The 25,870-nt window shown below is 36.8% G+C and overlaps 1 protein-coding gene across 4 annotated transcripts in view; it reads left to right on the top strand.

Moving 5' to 3' along the window:
- Positions 1-25,870, top strand: part of LOC150097944 (coiled-coil domain-containing protein 169-like) — a 113,735-nt gene that overhangs the window by 48,280 nt on the left and 39,585 nt on the right. For all 4 annotated transcript variants that reach the window (XM_090406021.1, XM_090406017.1, XM_090406018.1 and 1 more), the window contains exons 4-5: positions 7,677-7,723; positions 12,685-12,783. In XM_090406021.1, coding sequence (XP_090262147.1) covers positions 7,677-7,723; positions 12,685-12,783 — 146 coding nt within the window. The remainder of the gene's footprint in view (positions 1-7,676; positions 7,724-12,684; positions 12,784-25,870) is intronic.

Genomic DNA, 25,870 nt, shown 5'->3' with positions numbered 1-25,870 from the left:
TTATTTGCAATAAATAATATCATTCCTCCATGTCATGGATGATGCCTACATCTAGCTTTGTCTATCTACAATTAGAACTTTACGTAGTTAAAGAACTATACCTTTCTTGCATTAGATAACTTGTGAGTCACTGCTTTGAGATGCATTAGCTGTTATATTGAGTCACTTGGATTACCGTTGTACATAATGAAGTTACAGAAGTGAACTTAGACTCAAGACTTAGACTGTAGACTCAAATATTATCTCTGTGGAGTCAACGACTCATCATGGAAGGATCCTCTGTCATCATCACAGCTCAGTTCACTCATCAGCTCATCATACTCTGCCTGAATGCAGACAACACATTCTCAGATGGTGCATTCCAATCATTCACCACTCCCACCCATCTTATACAGCTACCAGGGATGACCTGGAAGCTGTATAAGGTGGGTGGGCTTGTTCTCTCCCCCTACATCTCCCAGAATTTACTATGTTGTCCTCACAATTTTAGCAATATATCCTCTAGACATATTGCTAAATTAGACCCCTATCCAACATCACACCCATCATCGTCCTCAACATCCTAATATGTACCCTCAAGGAGTGTTCAGACAAGATGACAGCATGATTTAAGTTCACATTATTATTAATCTCCTATTAACAATTTTGGCTCTAAATTATTCTGTTACTTATCAGCACTCCAGTATTGTGTTATCTAACATTCTGTTCCTCTAAGGCATTTCTGGACTGAATCAATCCACTTACACCTTGGATTTTTTTCTTGGTCTTTTTCCTGCCATCTTGGCATTAAACACCTGTTTTGCCTTTCCTTACCCATTCTATTTAAGTGGCCATATCATCTATGATTAGCTCTGCCACACATTCTTGAATCCTAGCAATGTCAAGTTACTTTCTAATATCTTAATTTTTAATATGATTCTGCCATTGATGCCATCTGTTCACTTAGCTAATTTTTCTTAGAGCTCTCATATCTGTGGTCAAGTGCTTTATTTCTAACTGAACAGTCTGATCCATAACTAAAACTAGTTTGAACACTGTCATGTATACTGTTGTTATTTTAGTGTTTTTGCTAATTTCTATCTTATTCCATACATATTTATTCAACTGACTTTCCACCATAGCAGTTTTGCTTATTCTGTTATTTCCAGATTTAATTTGTTGTTTTCACTAACAAATGTGCCAAAATAGTTGAAATATTTAACTTATATTGCCCCAGTTCTCCATTCAGAATGCATCTGAAGTTTTCATGTGAAATTTGTTACAGCTGTTATTCAGTTTAGTTAGAGAGTTCTGGAAACTTTAGTCCTAGATGTGTTTAGAATTTAGAAGCGCATCATCTGTATAAAGCAAAGAGCTTATTTTGATATCTGTGTGTTAAGGAAACCATAATAGTCTAGCCTTTCTAGACACCTTGGTCATCTGCTTACCTAATGGTAAGCTGTCCTTTTCAGTATATAGGAAATCCACTCACACAGGTAGGTATATTCACACACAAACTTTCCCTTCGCTTCTCCCCACCCCTCAACAATATGATGTTGGGGGGGGGGGAAGTGAATCATAATGTCATAAAAACACTAATCCATAGAGCTTATATCTTGCAACAGAATTCAATCATATACACCACACTTTTCTATCCTGTGGTTACAGTTCTCACAATATCAAAAAAATAATCATTCCTCCAATCCATGACTTCTCTTCAGAAAGATTTTATAATAAAATTAGTTTAATCAGTAATGCTATCACCATCCTTATGTCCAAGGCACATCAGAAAAAATATCTAGAATCCAGTGTTGGCTTGTATACATAAGCACTGCAACACTGCAGCACCCCCAAGGAAAAAATGAAATTTTGTGTTTATAAATAATAATGCTTACAACATTACATAAATGTAATACAACATGTTCAAGGTAACAGCTTATGTTTCGACATTGATTGAATAATTAATAATTGGAATTGTTTGATTAATGCTTTAGATTATGAAACAAATGCACTGCGATCTAACGCGGTGTCGGAATTATCACGTTCGGCCAATTGCAGCTAGACTTGCTGATATTTGTTTGCACTTGTCACTGCATGTAACAAGTAAATCCGACACTGCTCAGAGAGCAGTGTTGCTACAGATAAATTGTATGCTTGTGCTCGTTATTTCTGTGAGATACGAAACTTTTATTATTGGTGCGTGTTCGTAGTGAGGGTGAACTATTTTTTGTAAATCTTATTTTATTCTGTTAAAATAACATATAATTATTTATTATAGATACAAGGCTGAATTATGACGAGCGTCACTATTGAAAATATGAAAATAATTATATTTTTTCAATTATTGGTTACATGAAAAATTATCATTACACGAAACAAATGTACTACGATCTAACGTAGTGTCAGAATTATTGCATTTGGCCAATTGCCGATATTCGTTTGCACTTGTCACTGCATGCACAAGTGAATCTGACACTGCTCTCTGAGCAGTGTTGCTACAGATAAATTGTATGCTTGCACGAATTATTTCTGTGAGATATGAAACTTATTATTGGTGTGTGTGTTCATGATGAGGGTGAAATATTTTTAATAAAGCAATTTTTAATATGCCAATTTATTTATCAATAAATTGGTTACTGATTGGAAAAAAAGAATTTTTTTTATTTTGTATATGCAGCACTCCCACTTAAAATTTTCACCAGCCGCCACTGCCAAAATCTTAAAGAAATACAATTGTTACACTGCTTTCAAGTCTCACTTAAAACTAGCTGCTCTTATCTGCTCCACTAAAGATAAATTCCCTCCCCTCCCCCCTCTCAGTTCCAGGTGTATATAGAGTGCTTTGTTCTTGCAAGTTGGTCTACTATGGAGAGACAGGAAGATCAGCTACCATCCAAATGGAAGAACATAAAAAATACATCTGCAGTCATGACTATGGTTAATCTGGCCTTGCAGACCATCACAGTAAATTTAGAAGAGAAAGACTAATTTTAGACTGTTCTGCTGTTGCTCTTAAAAATTAACTTAATTTGAATAAATATGGTTGTATAAAACTTCCCAAAATATGGGGAAGATTAATACTCTGAGATCCCAGTTTACATTCGAGGCCACCGACAGGTGCCCATAGAGAGCACCCTGCCTAGTTGTTTGAATTAGATTTATGCTGTGTGTCACAAGTCTCATTTTGCACTCCCTGACGATGTCTCTATAACTGAGATGACATATTGGAAGAATTAAATACTACTTTTAATCCTTTCCTAGTGCTGTTTCACTCCACTAAACTTAAATGAATTTTGATATCTCTGATTCGAATATCAGGTTTACTGCTATTTTCTTTCATAATGCAATCCATATGGATGGTGAATAAGGGTGGTGATAATGTGCATATTTGTCTTAGCCCTGATTTTACAAACCATCTTCCTGTATTTCCTTTAGTTCTAACTGCTGACTTACAACTTAAATATAGATTATGATTGCTTGGTATAATATTCCATATAGATCATATACTTGTAGTGTTTTGAAAAGCTTTTCTCTAGCACCTTGTCTTATGCCTTTTCCAGATCTATAAAACTTAAATACAGATCCTTCGCAGATTCCCATGATTTCTCAACTATTTGTTGTAAATGAAAATCTGATCTTGGCAACCTAATTTGGCCCGAACCTCACTTGTGCTTCTCGATTACCTGAATTACTTAGTCCTATTTATAATTAACTCTTAGACGAAAAGGTTATGTGGGTAGAATATGTGCCTCTCATATTCTTAAGATTTTTAGACCACCATTATTGTTAAGATTAGGGTGGTTGATAAGAATTTCACAGATCTCCTTAAATTTACGTTCATATCACATTTTGGTGTGATGTAAACAACAGGTGCCTTTCCAGTCGGTTCTATGTAGAGTATTCAGAGCATGATCAGAAAAGCCAGATTTACCATCGTTATTAAATTTAATATAATAAGTTTAGTTTAATCCTTTGTCCAAGTGTGAGCAAGCGCCTGAAAGTATCTTCAGGACTGGGGTAAGGTAGTACAATACAACACTGGGCAACTCGTTGCAAAGGTGGATGACCTCTCATCACTCCTGTCTCAGTATCTCCCATAATGCAAAGCACATCTCCTTGTGGATATGTGTAATGCTATGCATTAAGGCAAGGGCCACTACCATACCAGTTTCGACCTTTATTGAGGTCTCGTCAGTGGGAGCCAGGCCTAGTAGTGGAGACACCAAGACAGAAGCAGTGAGAGGTCATCCCAACCTATAGGAGTTGCCAAAGGGTGTACAACCTTATTAATAAATTACTCTGAATTCAGAGAAAGATGTTGAGAGTTTATTTTTCACTTGGTTAGACTATAATAAGTTTAGTGTGAGCAAACAAAGTTTGCACCTGAAAGTATCTTCAGGACTGGGGTAAGGTTGTATGTCCGGGCAACTTGTTGCAAAGGACATCTTTCTCTGAATCCGGAGTAATTTACTAATAAGGTTGTACACCCTTTGGCAACTCCTGTAGGTTGGGATGACCTCTCACTGCTTCTGTCTTGGTGTCTCCACTACTGGGCCTGGCTCCCACTGAACAAGACCTCAATAAAGGTCGAAACCAGTATGGGTAGTGGCCTTTGCCTTAATGCATAGCATTACACATATCCGCAAGGAGATGTACTTTGCATTATGGGAGATACTGAGATGGGAGTGAAGAGATCTTTCTCCACCTTTGCAACGAGTTGCCCGGTGTTGTACCACCTTGCCCCAGTCCTGAAGATACTTTCAGGCGCAAACTTTGTTTGCTCACACTTGGACAAAGGATTAAACTAAACTTATTATAGTCTAACCAAGTGAAAAATAAACTCAACATTAAATTTAACAGTTATTTAAAAGTTATTAAATTTAATAATGATGGTAAATCTGGCCTTTCTGATCATGCTCTGAATACTCTACATAGAACTGACTGGAAAGGCACCTGTTGTTTATATCACACCAAAATGTGATATGAACGTAAATTTAAGGAGGCCTGTGAAATTCTTATCAACCACCTTAACAATAATGGTCTAAAAATCCCAAGAATATGGAAGGCACATATTTTACTCACATAACCTTTTCGTCTAAGAGTTAATTATAAATAGGACTAAGTAATCCAGAATCTTAACTCTAATATAACAAAGTCAACTGGATTCAGGATTGGCTGTCTGATAGGTATCAGAGAGTTGTGTATGGTGGAGCAGTTTCCAGGAGGCAGAGGGTTACAAGTGGGGTCCCACAGGGCTCAGTACTAGGACCTATATTGTTTAACCTTTGTATCAATGACATAGCCAGTGGATTGCAGGGGGATATTCAGTTGTTTGCAGATGATGCGAAGCTGGGAAGGATTATTAGTAATAGTGCAGATGTGGTAGCCCTGCAAGAGGATTTAAATAAGCTAGATAGATGGGCAAATGAATGGGAGTGTCAGTTTAATGCAGCAAAATGTAAGGTCTTGAGGTTTGGGAAACATTGATGGGATGCTGCATACTCTATGGGAGGAGTTATACTGGAGGAAGTAGGGGAGACAAGAGATCTGGGGTTGATGATTGATAGAAACCTGAAGTTTAGGGGACATATTGCAAAGGTGGTGAAGGTAACACAGAGGATTGCTGCTATTATGAGAAGGACACTGACCTGCAGAGATAAGAGGGTTATCATTCCATTGTATAAGTCTCTGATCAGACCACACTTGGACTATTGTTCTCCGATTTGGTCCCCAGGATTTGAAGGGGATAAATTAACTGTGGAAAGGATACAAAGACGGATGACAAAGATGGTTTCAGGACTGTACAAGGATAGTTATGAGGATCGGCTGAGAGAATGTGGACTGCAGAGTTTGGTGGATAGAAGAAGGAGAGGTGATATGATTGAGACTTTTAAACTGTTGAGAGGTGGTTACAAGGTTGACACTGGGGAGTTCTTTCGCTTGGTTGATCAGTGGGAAGGAGTGATGACAAGAGGCCATCCCTGGAAGTTACGAAAGGAAGCTGTGAGCAAGAGGGTGAGGAGTGGTTTCTTTGTGTGGAGGGTGGTTGAGCCGTGGAATGCATTGCCTGATGGAGTGGTGGGAGCGAGAACAGTCAGTGAGTTTAAAGAGTGGTATGATAGACTTTGTGTTTCTCAGGGGGGGACCTCCCCTCAGTGAGTCTTGACAGACTTTGTCTTAGGAAGGACCTCCCTCGATGAGTCTTTTGACTCCTTGGAGGCCTGAATAATAATAATAATAATAATAATAATAATAATAACTCTCGTGTTAAATTAGGACACCACTTTTGCTGTAATAAAACTGTCTATATAAATTTGTTTTCTGATGATGTTATAAATAGAATATAGCTTTGATGTATTTTTTTCCACTAGATGTCAGGCCAGTAGAAAATGGTTAATCAAATCATTGTCTCTTTGGCATATTGTTTGAAATGTAACATAGCTTGTCTCTGTGTGTATATATATGTGTGTGTATACTCAAGATGATGATCTTAATATGAAGGTCGAAACATCAGAAAATTAAAGTAATTATTTCTAACATGATTATAGTCTCCATAATTTCTTTGAAATGAATACCTCCCTAGCTGAATCAATGTTTTTTTTTTTTTTTCTTTAGAGTTAGCCACTGAGACTGGAGGGTGTCGTTCTTGTTTTCAAATTGTTTCATTTTTTCTTCAATAATGTTCGTATAGTTGAATCCACAGTTTACCTGTAAAAGCTTCTCAATTTTAATTCTTGTTAAAACTTTCTTCATATTATTCTTTTCATTGTCATATTCATTTTTTATCTTACTTAGAATTAAGTGATGGTCACTTCCAATTTCCAATCCTCTATACACTTGTGTAACTTGAACCAGCTTCAACACATCTTCATGTTGGAACACTGTGTTAGTGACGACTAGTCCATATCCTAAGTATTCCAGCAGATACTTGCCATTATTATTAGATTTGCCCTTTTCTCCAAATTTTCCCATAACTATATTTTAGGTGGGATTCATTTCTTACTCTGCTGTTTAGATTTCCAACAAAGACCACTTTTTTCCATTTACTTTGTCAGCTGCCTGCTCTGTCTCAAAAAATTTCTCCACTTCTTCCTTTGGAGAACCTTCTGTGGGACCATAGGTACAAATAAATTTCATTGTCCATTTTCCCATTTTGAAGTTTGCCCATATAACTCTACTTGAAACTCCCTTACAATCAAGAAGTTTATCTTCGTGTTTGGTGTTGAATGCTATCACTATTCCTTCCTTTCCTTCATCGTTATTGCCTAAAAATAACATCCTATACTTATTATTTAGTAACATCATAATTTTAGCAATATGTCCTCTAAATTTTAGATACCTATCAGCAACTAGAATTGGATTTACAACGCTCTTTCTTTGGACAGCTTAGCACTGTAGACAGCACAGCATGCCACTTCCACTAAGCTATACAGGTGTCAACAAAACAATTATTTAATGTGTTTCATCCATATGGCCATGTGAGTGGTTAAATATACTATTCAGGTAAATGCTTTAAACACATTTTATACATTTAATTAAAACAAATGAGGTACTGATGAATTCTACCTTGGTAAAATTACGCACAAACTTTGCTTACACTTGATTAAAGGATTAAACAAGAATATAACTTCTTGTCAAGTATAATTTTCTTTGTAACAAAGTGAAAAAACTTGATACAGTGTTATTTCTAATTTCAGGAGTTTCAGCATTATTAGCAGAATTAGATCTGGATAGTCTTACTGAGGTAAGTTCAGGTACCGATATATATTTATAGTTTTAAAAAAAAAATCAGAACTCTTTGCTCAAAGGATTTACATGCAACTTTTGCATGAATTTGGTGTGTTGTAAAATAGTAATAGCAATTGTTTTCTGTTTAAAGAAAAGTATTGTTATTACTTGAAGAAAGAGGCTGGTGACTTCACTGTTATTTTTCTTTTTCTATTTTTGGATGTCTGCATAAGTAAGGCATTAAGTAAGAATAGTTGCAAGTTGTCTAATTGGGCATGCAAACTAAAGAAGGGAGTATACAAAAAATCATGCAGATAACTTATTATGCCTGTACTCAAATGCCAGGAGTATCAGAAACAAAGAGGGTCGAGTTTGTTGCCTTGGTGAATATGCTGATGACTCAGATTGTAAGCATTAGTGAGATTGGCTATCAGAGGTAGATATACTAACTGGTATCAGATGTAAAGGATACGATACTTTTAGAAGGATAGACAATATAGGAGATGTGCTATTAATGATAAGGCATTATTTTAGTTTAATTAGAATAGAAAGCTAGAGTGCAACACTAGTAACAATTTCCATGTGGCAGTGAGTCTGAAGCCATTTGGTGTGAGATGAACGTCTAAGGTCAAATATATAGTGGGGTGTTGTTAAAGATCTAGTGGATCAGTTGCTGACGATGAAATGCACTAACAAATAAACTTCATGGGTGCAAAGTGAGTAATCATCATGGGTAACTTTAATTATCTTAACATTGAATACAAATTAAAGATGCCAAGAAATTATATTCTTGGTTCTGCATTACTTCAATCTTGTTATCACTTCTGGGTCTGGCTCCCATTGATGAGGCCTCAATAAAGGTCGAAATCAGTCTGAGTAGTGGCCTTCCCATAATGCATAGTATTATACATGTCTGCAAGGATATGTGCATTCCATTATGGGATATACTGATGTGAAATTATTAGCCTGTATATGCAAGTAGCCCAGTTGTGAAGTGACGTTACATGCAAACCTTATTTGCTTACACTTCGATAAAGGATGAAACCAAGAATGAAATTTTTTGGCATACTTATAGTATAGCTAAGTGGGAAAAAAAACTTTAAACATTGATTGAATAGTTATGAAATCTCATGAGAAGAATGAAACCGAAGTTATAGAGCTGTTGCAAGTCAACTTTCCTGAGCAGTATGTAACAGAATGAACCAGTGTTTTGTAAAACTGGCACCAGTATGCATTCATTGCTAGCAGAAAAATTGAAAATTAAATCTATTCCACATCAGTAGGTCAGTGGCACTATTAATGAAGGTACCAGTATGCCATACTGATGCATAGTCTCAAAATAACAAAAGCACTGGAAAAGACCTCAAGGTCAAAGAATTGGTCTGATTATAGTGTCAATCTGCAAGGGGTGGGAAGTGAATAAACATGCGACTTCTCTGCTTCCAGTTGGTGATAGTGATCATGCCATACTGACTTGGCTAAATTTATGGATGTTCCATTAAGAAAAGGTAACATGCTGAACTACAAAAGAGGAAATTATGACTAACTTGAGAATTATATTAGGTCTGTCCCATGGTATCAGTTGCTAGATGGAAAGGATATCAGCAGTGCATGGGAAGCATTTAAAAAAATACTTAAATGATGCAATGTTGAAAAGTGTCCCTAGATTTTGAAAAAGAAATAAGGCAGGAGTGAAGTGAATGTGCATTCCTCTTAAGAAAATGTGATGTGGAAGGAATACTATATTCATATGGATTCAGTTATGAAAATTATAAGGAGCAAGCTAAAAGAGTTACAACAATTGTACAGAAAGTTAAATTTGAGTGTGATAATAACCTCACTCTGCAAGCAAGTGACAACGCAAGAGAATTATGTTGTTATGCTGCAAGCAGAAGAAAGAATAACTTGCATGAAAGAATGTATGAAATGAGAATACACTCATTTGGCATCAGAAGCGTGGAAAAATTGCTTATTAGTATGAGCCCTAAAGTAGAGAGTGAGGGAAACTATATCAAGGGAGGAATGAGTATAATGATTGTAAAAGTTCAGCTATGGTATGCAAACATGATAAAGATGAATGGCTTCAAACATGGTTATCTATCTGGCGAAGGGGTGGAAAAATATGCTTTGGGTTTGGACCTTTCAAGTATGTCTGGGGAGGGAAAAGAGAAATTCTACAACAAGGTCAATAGATTGCTTATCTAATTATAAGTATAGGCTAGGTAGTATTTGCTATATCTATACACAAATGCCAGAAATATCAGAAACAAAAGGATTGAGTTCATTGCTTTATTGAATATGATGTGGCCTAAGATTGTTGATATTAGTGAAACCTGGCTATCAGAATCAGATATGGTAACTGAAATCAAGTGTAATGGATATACTATTTTTAGAAATGGCAGAAGAGATAGGAGAGGAGGGGGGGGGGGTACTACTAATGATATCAAATGACTTAAGTCCATTTAGGGTAGAAATGCAAGAAAACAATGATGGTAACAATGTCTCATGTGCCGCTGAGTTTGAGATATATGAGTTCTTTGGATGAAGAAACTCAGTTATATGAGGAGGAAGTTATAGAGCTCTTACACAAACAGAATCAGAATTCAGTAATAGGGGGGTGATGAGATATCAACACGATGCTAAAAGTGTTTAGCTTAACTGGCTGTTTTTATGTGGAGAGTGGCGAATGAGTTATATTATTATTACCCCAAGACCTCGTGGAGTCAAAGACTCATCTGGGAGATCCTTTTATCACACACACAGCTCATCATGCTGTGCCTTGAACACATTCAAACTCTTTGCAGATACCACACTCTCAGGCAAGGCATTCCAATCATTTACAACTCTGCATGAAAAAAACCTGCCTCTCACTCCCCTACTCACACCTTCTTTATACAGTTTCCAGGGATGACCTCTGGTTCTCCCCCCCCGATCTCCCACTATTTTCTGTAGAACTTCTCCAGCATTGATCCTATAACAACCCCTTACCAACTTGTTAGGTCTCTATCATATCTCCCCTCTTCCTCCTGTCCACCAGACTGCGAATTGCATCTTCTCAATCTTTCCTCATACTCGACATTCCAGAGGTCAGAAACTACCTTAGTCAGTTGCCTTTGGACCCTTTCCAACATCTCTTCATCCTTCCGAAAACCAGGTGACCAAATCTGGGGCACAATAATCCATGTGTGGCCTAATCAAAGCCTTATACAAAGGAATAAGAATCTACCTACTTCTGCATGTCAGTGTCCTCTGCATCATTCCCAGAAGCCTTTGTGTTGGCTTCACAATTTTGGCTATGTGTTCCCTAAATTTCAGATCCTTATCCACTATCACCCCAGATCTTTTATTTCTTCCATCTCCAACAATATATCCTCACCAAGCATAAATTCTGCATCCCATCTTTGTTTTCCAAATTTTAAAACCTTACATTTTGCAACATTGAACTCACATCCCCATTTCCGTGCCCAATCACTCAATTTATTCAAGTCTTCTTGCAAGGCCACAACATCTTCACTACTCTTCATGGGTTCGTCCCAACTTTGCATCATCTGCAAACAACTAAATATCTCCATCCAAATCTTCACCTATATCGTTAATATACAAGTTTACAAAGGTATGATAGATTTTGTGTGTGTAAATGCTAATGTGGATCTCCCTCAATGAGATCCAGACTCCACCATAAATAATAGTAATAATAAAGTTCAGATATTAGGCCATTACTCAAGCCACTAAATATATTTTTCAGATCCCCAAAAGACAGTTTTTCCTTTACAAAAAGCATCCTATTGTCTACAAGATCATCTGTTTCTGTTGCAAAGCTTAATAAGTCAACTAGGAGAAGTTTTGAAATTCAGAAAGAACATCTCAACAACATTGCATACAGTTGTAAAGATAAATCTGGTCTCATCTCTCTTCTCGTAGAACGCCATGATATAAATTAGTCATTTTTCTTTAATTTCTTATCTTGATAATAACTTCTTGTGTAAAGAGTCTAGTGAGATTATACACTTGTGTAGCAGTTTAAAAAAAAAAAAAAAAAAACTACTAAGACCTCATTTTGCATAATCTTTCCAGAATCCTTTAAATGAGTAAGTGATTCTGAAAAGATTATGCAAAATGAGGTTTTAGTAGTTTTTTTTTTTTGTACTCATTTGTGCTTTGTACTCATTCTTAGTACTCATTTGTGGTTTTCATCTGATCCCTTCTAGTGCTTACCATTATCTCTTTGTAATATAAAACAGTGGACGGCATACAGCAAGTGTGCTAGATGCATTACATGATTAACTTTGCTGGCTTGGTTGGCCAAGTGGCTTGAAAAAGTTTCACGTGTGGTCTCTGAGCAGGGTTTCAAGACTACGTAAAAAATAAATTTAAAAAAATACAATTTATATATATATATGTATGTATGTATGTATAAAATTGATAAAAAATTATCTTTAGCCCACCCATGGGTTAAAATGTACTATAGGTTTGCAAATAAAAAAAAACACTCACTTCTATCATTTTATCATTTTAAACATTAGAGAGTGAAACATGCATATTCTCTCTTATTTTCATATTAAATATTTTTAATGAGTATATCATTGGTATCCTTCCCACTCACATTCCTCAATATCATCAGTTCTTTTGTTGCAGATATTTAGACTCAACTTCACATTTTCCATATTAAATGTGCTACTTCCCCTCAGTTTTGAGAATAATTCAAAAACAACATCAACTTTTATTTTTCTTTCTTTCTATCTTCCTGTCATACTCAGTCATTATTTCTTTGTCACTTTCTGTGTTCATTTCTTTCCTTGATTATCATATTGGTGTTCTAACCTGAACTCATCAGGTACTGCAGAACTGAACTAATTAGGATAACTAAATTTGCATTCATAATACAATAAAAGAATTCTTGATTTAAAATCATCACATGCATATATTCTTTATGCCATAGATATCCATATATCTTTAAAAATTATGTTTAATTTCCAGAATCAGCTGTTGCGTTACCTGAAGCAACTTGAAAAGGATCGCAATGCACTATACAATGAATTAAGGGATAAAGAATGGAAACTAGATCAAGAATCCAAGGTAAGAGAAATTTAACTTAATTTGTATATTCACATGACCTTTTTTTTCTTTCTGTACACTAGCATCAAAATGGAATCATGCATATATAAACGTACTTTATATGTATGTGTGTATATTTTAGATGATAGGAAAATTTCATCACCTAGTGTGAAATCACCACTCTGCTTTGTTGGAAGTCCAAAGGGGCTCAAAATGCTGTTTTAGAGGTTTACTTCTAAACCACTAAAACAGCATTTTGAGCCCCTTTGGACTTCCAACAAAGCATATACATATCTACTAAATCATATACATAACTACTATTTATTTATTTATTTATCTAAATAGTAGTTATGTATATGATTTGATTCTTCGGTTTGATTCATATTGCGAGAATCATACTCAAGTCTTTACATGGTCTTTATATGGACTTTTTGAATTGAAGGAGAGTAAGCACTTAAATTAGTTCAAATTGAAGGGGGTACAGGAAGATGGTTTGATGTGAAATGAAGTATATGACAGGTATACACCCTATTCATCATGTATATATATATATATATATATATATATATATATATATATATATATATATATATATATATTTTTTTTTATGTTGACTCCACATATGAAAGGATGAAAGGTCACAAGACCTATAACTCTACAGTGCCACATATGGACAAGTGATTAAGGAGAACAATATAGCCTGTTAATGCATTTCTTAAAGAGTTGAGGTTGTACTCAGTGGGAAAAACAGTATGGGGAAGATTGTTCCAAAGAATACAGGTGGATGGAATGAAGGAGGCTGATGAGAAGTTATTTTGGTGTGTTTAAAGCTGGACAGCATATGAGTGTTGGCCACTGGCTGTTCTAGTTCTTCTCTGATTAGAAGAAAGTGGAGGAATGGTAGCAGCCAATTCAGAGGAGCAGTGCCCATGAAAGTAACTATTAGTACAGGTACAGTGCTGAAACAGAATGCTTATGATAAAGTGATAAAGGGAGTCTTTGAGGGAAGGGTCATCTATTAAACAGATTGCCCTCTTCTGAATATCATCAAGAATTCTTAGAAAGGTTTTGAGTGCTCCGTCGCAAATGTGGGAACAGTACTCCAAAGTTGGCCAGATCTCAGACAAGGTTGAGAGAACGAGAAGTAATGTCATCATCATCAAATTCCTACCATGTACCCTCAAGGGGTGTACAGGATATGATAGTACTACATGAAAAAAATTACATCATTACTAACTTCCTATCCACAATTTTCCTCCAAATCAGTCTGTTACTGGTCAAGACTCCAACATTATCAGATCTTATATTTCTATCGTCTAAGGCACTTTGTATCATATCAATCCACCTATATCTTGGTCTTCCTCTGGGTCATTTTGCTGCCAACCTAGCAGAGAACACTTTTTTTGCTAATCTTTCTATGCCCATTCTGTTTAAGTGACCATACCACCTGAGATTAGCACTGCTAGCGCATTCCTGGATGCTGACAATGTCAAGTTCTTTCCTAATATCCGCATTTTTAATATGATATTGCCATTGATGCCATCAGTTCACGCTTATAATCCTTCTCAGGACTCTCATATCTGCGGTCTCCAGTCTTTGGTCAAATGTTTTACTTCTGACCCAGCTCTCAGATCCATAAGTTAAAACTGGTTTGAACACTGTCTTGTATACAGCTAATTTAGTGTTCTGACTAATTTCTATCTTATTCCATATGAATTTATTCAGTTGATTTCCCACCATACCAGCTTTGCAGATTCTGTTGTCTATTTCTATATTTAATTTACCATCTTCACTAAAAATCGTGCCTAAGTAGCTGAAATGTTTTACTTGTTCCAAAAGTTCTCCATTCACAACACAGTTGACATTTTCAATTATTCTGCCTATTTTCAATGTCTTTGTCTTTTTAATGCTGACCTTCATACCATATCTATTACAACAGTCATTCAATTTAGTCAGAGAATCTTGCAGACTTGTAGCGGATTTACTTAGAAGTATAACATCATCCGCATAAAGCAAACAACTGACATTAACATCTCCAATTTTGATATCATGTTTAATACCCCTTTTCCTTCATAATGTGATTCATATAGATAATGAATAACAGTGGGGATAATGTACATCCTTGTCTCACACCAGATTTAACATTAAACCATCTTCCTGTACTTTCTTCAATTCTAACTGCTGACTAACCGTAGCATATTGCATAGCTTCTCTCTTGGTACCTTGTCATATGCCTTTTCCAGATCGACAAAACTTAAATACATATCTTTGTTATATTCCCATGATTTCTCGACTATTTGTTGTAAAGTGAAGATCTGATCCTGACAGCCTCTATTTGGCCTGAATCCAGCTTGTTCATCACGAAGCTTTTCTTCCACAATTCTTCTCAACCGTTTCTCAAGCATAGATCTTGCCAGGAACATTCAGTTTTGTTTCCCTTTTTATATATGGGTACTATGAGAGCGCTACTCCAATCATCGGGAATTCGTCCCTCTGTCCAGGCTTTCTGATCTATGCAGTGCAGCCACTGTAAGACATTATATCAAGCAATACTTAGTCTGTATTTGAGTTGTAAGTCAGCAGTTAGAATTGAAGGAAGCACAGGAAGATGGTTTAATGTTAAATCTGGTGCGAGACAAGGATGTACATTATCCCCTCTATGGATCACATTATGAAGGAAAGTGGTATTAAACATGATATCAAAATTGGAGATATTATACCACCATACTTCAGCATTTCTGGTCGAATATCATCTACTCCTGCTGCCTTTCCACATTTCAAGCCTTTGATGGCTTTTTCTACTTCAAGTATGGATATGTATTCCTGACTGCATGCCTGGTCAGTGGTTTTTTACCAATGTGCTGTCGTCACTGCTTGTTTCATTTAGCAGTTTTTCAAAGTAATTACTCCATACTTCAAGGATATCATTTTCTCCCGTTTTCATGTCGCCTTTATCAACTCTAACTCTTTTTGCAGCACTCTTTCCTCCATTCTTAAGCTACTTCAACAACCTCCAGAATATTTTGCCACCTTCTTGATATTTATTTTCTATATTCTTAGCTAAGTCCTCCCATGGCTTTTGTTTAGCAGTTTTACACAGTGTTTAGCTTTCTTACATTTGTCTCTGTATTCTCTAAGAGCACAAGCTGACTTATTTGCCAGGAACTTTTGATATACTCTTTTCCTTCACCGCCTCTTTAACTTCTTGTGTCCACCATGGAGTTCTAATTTTTCTATCCTTGCAGACAACTTCACCGTATGCCTCTCTAGCTGAATCAATCAGAGTTTTCTTCAAGGCTTGCCACTGAATCTCCAAGGTTTGATTCCTGTTCTCAAACTCTTTCATTTTTTTCTTCAATAATCGTCATGTATTTTAGTCTACAGTTCAATCTGAGAGCTGCTCATCTTTTATTCGCTTTACAACTTTCTTACATGTTATTCTTTTCAGTATGAAATTCAATTTTTATCCTCCTCAAGACTAAATAGTGATCACTTCCAATTTCAAATCCTCTGTACCCTCTGGTGTCCTGCACAAGGGAGAAAACATCGCTATCAACAATAACATAGTCAATGAGACTTTTCTTATTCATTGCCTCTTCTCTCCATGTGAATTTGTGCACATTTTTATGGTGGAACTGGTGTTAGTAATAACCAGTCCATTGAGCAGAAATCTAACAAATATTTACCATTATTATTAGCTTTGCTCTTTTCTCTAAATTTTCCCAAAATATTTTTGTATGTCTGACAATCATTTCCTATTCTGCTAGTTATATCCCCAACAAGGACCAACTTTTCCTTTTTCATTGTGTCAGTTGCTTTTTCTAACGCCTCAAAAAATTCCTCGACTTCTACCTTAGCAGAACCTTCTGTGGGACCATAGGCACAAATAAGTCTCATTGTCCAGTTCCCCATTCTCATATTTGCTTACATTACTCTACTTGAGACTGCTTGCAATTCAAGAAGATTAGCCTCATATTTTGTGTGGAATACTGTTGTGTCCTGAATATGCTAAGAAATGTTTAACATAAATTATTCAGGTCACAACTTTAATTCAACTTAGGCAGAGAATGTGGAATGTTGGCAATAGAATAAAATGTAAGCTGTTTGTGAATGCAAATCAATTTAAAATTTAGGAATTGTATAAAATTGTATAAAGAGCTTTTAAATATAATCTGTATTTAGTGTGGGCCAGATGTAGAGATCAATGTAAGCTTAAATCCACTTAAGAACCCAGTTTCTTGTACTAAAGTAGCAAAGCCTGTGAGTCAGGGTTCAAGGGTCACCTTTTGCCGTCCTGTATTATGCATAAGAAGGGAGGGAAAGAAGTACTGGAAGGAGAAACTAAAGCGCCTTCCAGGAAGAGAAAACAGCTATACGTGCGACTAATTAGAGGAAGCTAAGGAGATTGACGTGAACACACGTGACTGCATTGGCACGTATCGCGAAGATCGAGAAATGCCGAGAGGAGAAAATTTAACAAAAAGGCCATTCAAGGGCTTTTTTTCTTGGATTCCTGGTTCCTGATCTCTCAGACAGTGGCCGAGTTCGCCATCGGAGAAGTTCCTGGCTAGTCGTGGAAGGCATTTGGTTCATCTGTCGCAGCATTAGGAATGGGCCAAGCCATATCCTTGGACTAGGATAGCTGTGCGTTGTCGTGCAACGGAGGAACCAAATGGATGCCGTCTGTTCAAAGCGACGTTGCCGTGCCACCTCCCAATTTTCCTGCTGAGATTCCGCTCATGCAGTCCGACTGGAGATATCCTTATAGGAAACTAAAACATAAGGCCTTGATGACCAGACAAGGCAGGACGAAGGTCAAGGAAATTAAGATCAGAGACGGTAAGGTAGAACTTTGAATTCTTACTTCCAGTTATAGAAGAGTGTGATCCCCTAAGAGAATTTTGTAATGGACTAAAATTAAGGAACTGTAAGAATATCCTATGACTTAGTACAGGCCCAAGATTGTGTTAAGAATTGTTTGCCCTACGAGGCCGAGTATATATCTGAACGAGCTAAGCTTAATGTATGAAGTGTGTTATTGTGTTAATTTATGACCATGTGTATTAGGATGGCATGATAATTACCTATATATTTATGCTGAAGATGCTTATAATAGTGGTCAATGCAAGTTTGTATGTGTATCTAGTGTATTTTATTTCGAGCCTCTGGTTTAACTTGAGGGCATTCCTAATAATATTATGTCTATAATGTATATTTGTATAATTCCTCAAGCTCATTAAAATGTTTCATTCAAGTACCTGCCTGATCTGCTTTTGTCATATGAATTCAAACAGCCGCTCATAAAATACTAACGAACTAAGCGGATTAAACCCAAGTGTATAAATATCTAAAGCGAGCTACAACTGTGAGAAAAATTAAGAAAATGGAGGGACAAGATTAAATTCGATCTAATTTTCATGTATCACTCTGAAAGGGTCGCCCTTGGTAAGAATCCCATCTGTCCTAGGTATTAGCTGGCGCAGCGAAAAAAATAAGTTTTGTTAATACTTATTGGGTGAACTCTATTAGATTGTTGTGTAATTAGAAAAGACTAAAATTATAGAGAGGCCAATGAGACTGCAAAGAACTGATGGAAAATATACTTGGTAGAAAATAAACGTTTTATTTGCATGTGGGAGAGAAATGGGGTGCTTAAGGGTCAAAGCTGTATAACTGAGAGGAGACCTCCACATAGCCTTTAAAGGAATGCAGAGAACCGACCAGAGCTTCTGACCTAATGTCCAATCCTCACCTTCTCGTGGTGCACCCTGATGGGTATCTACTTTGATACTGAACGAACGAGGATGGGCTGGCAATTTGGGATTTAGCCGACCAAATTGTATTCTTATTGGTTAAACCAAAATAAAAAATGATGGTACAACATGACAAAATTTCATGCCGGCTGGGGCGTCGCCCGGTTAAACAAGGCCCCCGTTGTTTTCGCCAGGGGACCAGGGCGAACAGCGAAAAGTCAGCTACTGGAACAAATCTGAAAACAAACCCCAACTCAACATCACCAGAGTTAAAGATCGGTACTATCAACGTAAGAAGCCTGAATGGCAAAGAAATGGAGCTAGCTGAGGAATTAGATAAGTACCAGATCGACATAATAGGGGTGACTCAAACAAAAAAGACCAAAACTGGTGAGATCTTTCTGAGCAATAAATACAAAATGTTATATTCAGGCAATGACAATCAAGGAAAAGAAGGAGTAGCCATAGTATTCAACACAAAATACGAGGCTAATCTTCTTGAATGGCAGTCAGTCTCAAGTAGAGTAATGTGGGCAAATATGAGAATGGGGAACTGGACAATGAGACTTATTTGTGCCTATGGTCCCACAGAAGGTTCTACCAAGGTAGAAGTGGAGGAATTTTTTGAGGCTTTAGAAAAAGCAACTGACACAATGAAAAAGGAAAAGTTGGTCCTTGTTGGGGATCTAAATAGTAGAGTAGGAAATGATTGTCAGACATACAAAAATGTTTTCAGAAAATTTGGAGAAAAGAGCAAAGCTAATAATAATGGCAAATATCTGTTGGATTTCTGCTCAGGACATGGACTGGTTATTACTAACACCATGTTCCAACATAAAAATGTGCACAAATTCACATGGAGAGAAGAGGCTAGGAATAAGAAAAGTCTCATTGACTATGTTATTGTTGATAGTGATGTTTTCTCCCTGGTGCAGGACACCAGAGTGTACAGAGGATTTGAAATTGGAAGTGATCACTATTTAGTCTTGAGTAGGATAAAATTGAATTTCATACTGAAAAGAATAACATGTAAGAAAGTTTTAAAGCGAATAAAAGTTGAGCAGCTCTCAGATGTGAACTGTAGACTAAAATACAGAAGTATTATTGAAAAGAAAATGAAAGAGTTTGAGAACAGGAATCAAACCATGGAGATTCAGTGGCAAACTCTGAAGGAAACATTGATTGATTCTGCCAGAGAGGCATGTGGTGAGGTTGTGTGCAAGGATAAAAAAATCAGAACTCCCTGGTGGACACAGGAAGTTAAAGAGGCAGTGAAGGAAAAGAAGAAAGCATATCAAAAGTTCCTGGCAAATAAGTCAGCTTTTACTCTTACAGAATACAGAGACAAATGTAAGAAAGCTAAACAGTGTGTAAAACTAGCTAAACAAAAGTCATGGGAGGACTTTGGCAAGAATATAGAAAATAAATATCAAGAAGGTGGCAAAATATTCTGGAGGTTGTTGAAGAAGCTTAGGAATGGAGGAAAGAGTGCTGTAAAAGGAATTAGAGATGATAAAGGTGAAATGAAAACAGGAGAAAAAGATATCCTTGAAGTATGGAGTAATTACTTTGAAAAACTGCTAAATGAAACAAGCAGTGATGACAGCACAGTGATAAAAAAAACACTGACCAGGCATGCAGTCAGGAATACATATCCATACTTGAAGTAGAAAAAGCCATCAAAGGCTTGAAATGTGGAAAGGCAGTAGGAGTAGATGATATTCGACCAGAAATGCTGAAGTATGGTGGTATAAGAGTCTTACAGTGGCTGCACTGCATAGTTCAGAAAGCCTGGACAGAGGGACGAATTCCCAATGATTGGAGTAGAGCTCTCATAGTACCCATATATAAAAAGGGAAATAAAACTGAATGTGAGAATTACAGAGGTATTTCCCTACTGAGTGTTCCTGGCAAGATCTATGCAAGTATACTTGAGAAACGGTTGAGAAGAATTGTGGAAGAAAAGCTTGGTGAAGAACAAGCTGGATTTAGGCCAAATAGAGGCTGTCGGGATCAGATCTTCACTTTACGACAAATAGTCGAGAAAGCATGGGAATATAACAAAGATCTGTATTTAAGTTTTGTCGATTTGGAAAAGGCATATGACAAGGTGCCAAGAGAGAAGCTATTCAATTCGCTGCAGTTATATGGTGTCAATGGGGCATTATATCAAGCAATACTTAGTCTTTATTTGAGTTGTAAGTCAGCAGTTAGAATTGAAAGAAGTACAGGAAGATGGTTTAATGTTACATCTGGTGTGAGACAAGGATGTACATTATCCCCTCTGTTATTCATTATCTATATGGATCACATTATGAAGGAATGTGGTATTAAACCTGATATCAAAATTGGAGATGTTAATGTCTGCTCTTTGCTTTATGCGGATGATGTTATACTTCTAAATAAATCCGCTACAAGTCTGCAAGATTCTCTGACTAAATTGAATAGCTGTTGTAATAGATATGGTATGAAGGTCAGCAATAAAAAGACAAAGACAATGAAAATAGGCAGAATCATTGAAAATGTCAACTGTGTTGTGAATGGAGAACCTGTGGAACAAGTAAAACATTTCAGCTACTTAGGCACAATTTTTACTGAAGATGGTAAACTAAATATAGAAATAGACAACAGAATCAGCAAAGCTGGTATGGTGGGAAGTCAATTGAATAAATTCATATGGAATAAGAAAGAAATTAGTCGGAACACTAAATTAGCTGTATACAAGACTGTGTTCAAACCAATTTTAACTTATGGATCTGAGAGCTGGGTCAGAAGTAAAACACTTGACCAAAGACTAGAGACCGCAGATATGAGAGTCCTGAGAAGGAGTATAAGCATGAACTAATGGCATCAATGGCAATATCATATTAAAAACGAGGATATTAGGAAAGAACTTGACATTGTCAGCATCCAGGAATGCGTTAGCAGAGCTAATCTCAGATGGTATGGTCACTTAAATAGAATGGGAGAGGAAAGATTAGCAAAACAAGTGTTCTCTGCCAGGTTGGCAGGAAAACGACCCAGAGGAAGACCAAGATATAGGTGGATTGATACGGTACAAAGTGCCTTAGACGATAGAAATATAAGATCTGATAATGTTGGAGTCTTGACAAGTAACAGACTGATTTGGAGGAAAATTGTAGATAGGAAGTTAGTAATGATGTAATTTTTTCATGTAGTACTGTCATATCCTGTACACCCCTTGAGGGTACATGGCAGGAATTTGATGATAATGATGATGATGGTGGGAGAGAATTAAGATAAGTGCAGTAATATAAATAAAAGAATATTTTATTAAGGGTACATAGTAGAGTAAAAGGGGAGAAAGAGCGCTATATCAAGTGACTCAGACGAAGGAGATAAATAAAATAAGAATAAAGTAATATATTAGATGAAATTAAAGATAAAGACTGGCAGCATAAGATATATAGGATTAAAATCCAAAAAGAAAGATACATAACAATACTATGGCTACTCCTTCTTTTCCTTGATTGTCATTGCCTGAATATAACATTTTGTATTTATTGCTCAGAAAGATCTCACCAGTTTTCGTCTTTTTTGTTTGAGTCACCCCTATTATTGTCGATCTGGTACTTATCTAATTCCTCAGCTAGCTCCATTTCTTTGCCATTCAGGCTTCTTATGTTGATAGTACTGATCTTTAACTCTGGTGATATTGAGTTGGGGTGTGTTTTCAGATGAGAAGTAATGTGTAGAATAGAAAAGAACAAGTTTTTTCGAGGCTATGTGAGTAATATGTTTGTGCCAGGATAAACTGGATGTTACCATCAACCCAAGAAGAGAAAGTTAATCTTGAAAGGAAACTGGAATATTATAAAAAAAAATGAGAGGGGGATGAGGTAGGGTTTTTCTTGCAGGTAAGGCAGGCTTGAGTTTTTTTTTTTTTATTTATTAAGTGGTCTTCACCTGATTTCAAGATATTGGAGAGATTAGCTTTCCAGTCACTGGTTATATTGAGGCATCTAACATTAGAGTACTGTAGGGTTTATCGAATGATTAAGAGGAATGAAGAGTCATCGGCAGAGCTGTGAATAGGATTTGAAGAAAGGAGGTCAGTAATGTAAAGGAGGAAGAGTGTGGGTGAGAGCACAGCACCCTGAGGCACTCCAGCATTGATGGGAAAATCTGATGAGAGGAAGCCATCCACCATGACACACACACACAATGAATGACCACTGAAGAAGCTGGTAATCCAATTACAGAGTGTAGAAAGGAGGCCACAAGATGGTAGTTTGATCAGAAGGCCTTGGTGCCAGACATAATCAAATGCCTTAGAAATATCTTGAGTGATAACAGGAGTTTCTCCAAATCTTTCCATGGCCTGAGTCCAAAGATAGTTGAGATTAGCTAGGAGGTCAGCTGTAGAATGAGAATGGCGGAATCCATATTGGTGATCACTAATTAACTGATGAGTCTCCAGATAATAAAAAAGCTGAATGTTGACAACCTTCTCCATCACTTTTGAAAGTACTGAGGTGAAAGCAGTGGGATGATAGTTAAATGGCTGACTTTTGTCACCCTTTTTTGGATACAGGCTGGATGTGGGCTTGCTGTTGGTTAGATGCTAGTACAATATAAAAGTTTATATAAACAATACAGGATGGATGTCAGTTCTGGAGCACAACCAGAATAATACCATCCGGACAAGGAGCTTCTTTATTAGTATCAAGATTAATGAGGGTTTTTCTGATATCCTTAAAAAGTTAAGAGGAGGGATGCAGTGGGCAGTTTGCAGAAGTATGGGAGGTGATTTGCTTTGGTCATCCAGGCAGGATTCACAGCTCTGCCGATGACTCTTCATTCGTCTTCATTATTCGATAAGGTTTTCTTTGAGTAAGGTTACCATAATCCCATCAGGATGCAAGAGAGGTGGCAACATGGAAGGGCAGAAGTTATGTCCAACAGCCTTAGCAATGGACCAGAAGGCTTGACTGCGAGTTGAGCAGGAAACGAGTCTATTACATTTCATTCTTATAAAGTCTGCTTTGGAACTGATAACGTTTTCACACATTTCTAGCTGTTGTGTATGCTGAATGAGAAGCTTGAATTTTTAATTTAAGACATTAAACATAAGCTGCATTTTTAACATGGACAACAGAGGCACGTTTTTTTTTAGGCATTTGCAGTGGAGTGAGGAATGAAGGCACTAATTCCAGTGAGGATTATTTCAGATACTAGTTCAGTGCAGGTGTTTGGATCATGAGTGTGAAAGCAATAATCTGACCATGGAAAAGCAGCATAAAAATTCCGGAAGTCATCCCATTCGGCACAATTATAGTGCAGTAGGGTATGAAGCTGAGATTGGCTTGGCTTGGCAGAGGATGAACTGTGGAGAAGGAGACTTGAATAAGATTGTGATCAGAGTTACCAAGGGAAGAGCAGGCATCCATTGTATATTTGGAGGGAGAATTAGTTAAGAACAGGTCAAGAACATTGGTAGAATAATGAGGATTTCTAGTATTCTGGTTGTAGAGTGACTATTTGTGTTAGGTCATGACCTTTGATGGCAAGTGATTCAGCTTCACTTCCAGCTTGATCTGGGAAGTTGGAGTAGGGGAGCCAATTTATGTTATAGACGTTCAAATTCCCAAGGAGGACAATCTCACAATTTGAGTAATTAGTTTGTAAAAAATCAATATTTAGTGATATGTAGTCAGAAAGGGCAGCAGGATTGTCAGAGTTGAGTGGTAAAGGCAGCAAATGAAGGCTGTAAAGTGAAGTAAGGAAATCTTGAGCCAGAGAAAATCAAATAGTGGGGATTCTAAGTTGGATAGCTTTTGACAGTGGGATACCAGATTTTGCAAAAGCACGTCCCCCCCTTTTTTTTTTTTTTTTGCAAAATGCATCAGGTAGGATGTAGTTGAGGTGGACTGTGATCATGGAGGATGCCAAATGAGGTTCTGTTAGGAAAAAAGATCAGGTTTTGATGTCTGTAAGTGGTGATGTATGTCACTAATGTTTGTATTAATGCCTCAAATGTTGGTGAAATGAATATGGAAGTGTTTCTTACTGGAAAAAGTTTTGGTATTATTTTAGGTGGGTTGGGACGTATTTTTATTATTTATTGCAATTTTTTTGTTATATTTTTCTACTATTTTTTTTGTTATTTTTTATGGGATATTTTTTTATCTGCAGTTAAAACTAGTATTTTTATGATCGACTTTCATGTGTAGGGTAGTTGATTCAGAAAACAAAAGAGAAGGGGCATGCAGCCGGGATGAGGGACTTGTGTACATAACTCACATACAGGGAGAGCCCAGACTCCAGTCCAAGTGTGGCTTCGGACAGTGCCTCCTGCATACCATTGACTCAGTCTCTCTCCAGAAATGACCTGGCAGGGTAAGTGGCAACAGGATTATTCACCAGCTGATCAGGAACTTGGGTTCGGTCCCATGCACTATCTAGCAGCCAGCATGCAGAAAACTTTTATTGCTGTAACCTCAAATGGAGCAGAAACTGGTTCCCTAATTGAAAATGATAATGGTGTAATAAGTAGGTCCAGCAAGACCATCACCCAAACTGTATGTAAAAAAAAGGGGGAGACAGAAACTGGAGGCCCTACTCTGGGGATGAAACATGGCAGAAGTCACTTCACACTCCAAAAAGCAGAGGTGGTGTTTCACCGAGTGATGAAAGACATCTACTACGTAGAGATTTAGTTGGCATTTCCTCACATCTAGAGAAGATGTGCATTTAGGGCAGCAGTACTTATCCTACCAGAGCTTCGTTTGTGGAAACAGGCCATTACCACAGGAAGGTGGGGATGATTTGACTGGGAGAGGCTGTATATTGTGTGATCACAGCCCATAATGGCCATAATGTGTATAGACAAGTGTGTGTGTGTGGGGTTGACCATAATATGATACACACACACACATATATATGGATCATAATATAAAAGAAAGTGGCATTAAACCTGATATCAGAATGATATCAGGTTTAATGCCACTAAGAACAAAGAACTAAGTTCAATATCAGGAGATATTGAACTTAGTTCTTTGCTTTATGCAGATGATGATGAACTCCTAGTTAGCCACTCCAGGATTCTTTAACTAAATCAAATAACAACTGTAACTAACTTCTTATGAAAATCAGCATTAAAAAGACCAAAATTATGAAAACAAGTAGGAATGTAGAAAACTTCATCTGCATCCTCAATGGAGAACCTATAGAACTAGTAAAATATTTCAGATGTTTAGGACACTTTTTGAAAATGGCAAATTAAATAGGGAAATAGACAAGAGAATAAGCAAAGCTAGTATGGTGAGGAGCCACTTGAATAAATTATCCAAAATACTAAACTAGCAAACATATAAGTGTTAAAACAAACTTTA

This window comes from Typopeltis vanoorti, chromosome 16, assembly GCF_054136105.1.
Source record: "Typopeltis vanoorti isolate ZY-2024b chromosome 16, IOZ_Tvanoo_1.0, whole genome shotgun sequence".
NCBI classification, from domain to species: domain Eukaryota; kingdom Metazoa; phylum Arthropoda; class Arachnida; order Uropygi; family Thelyphonidae; genus Typopeltis; species Typopeltis vanoorti.
This window is presented reverse-complemented; position numbering and strand designations above follow the sequence as displayed.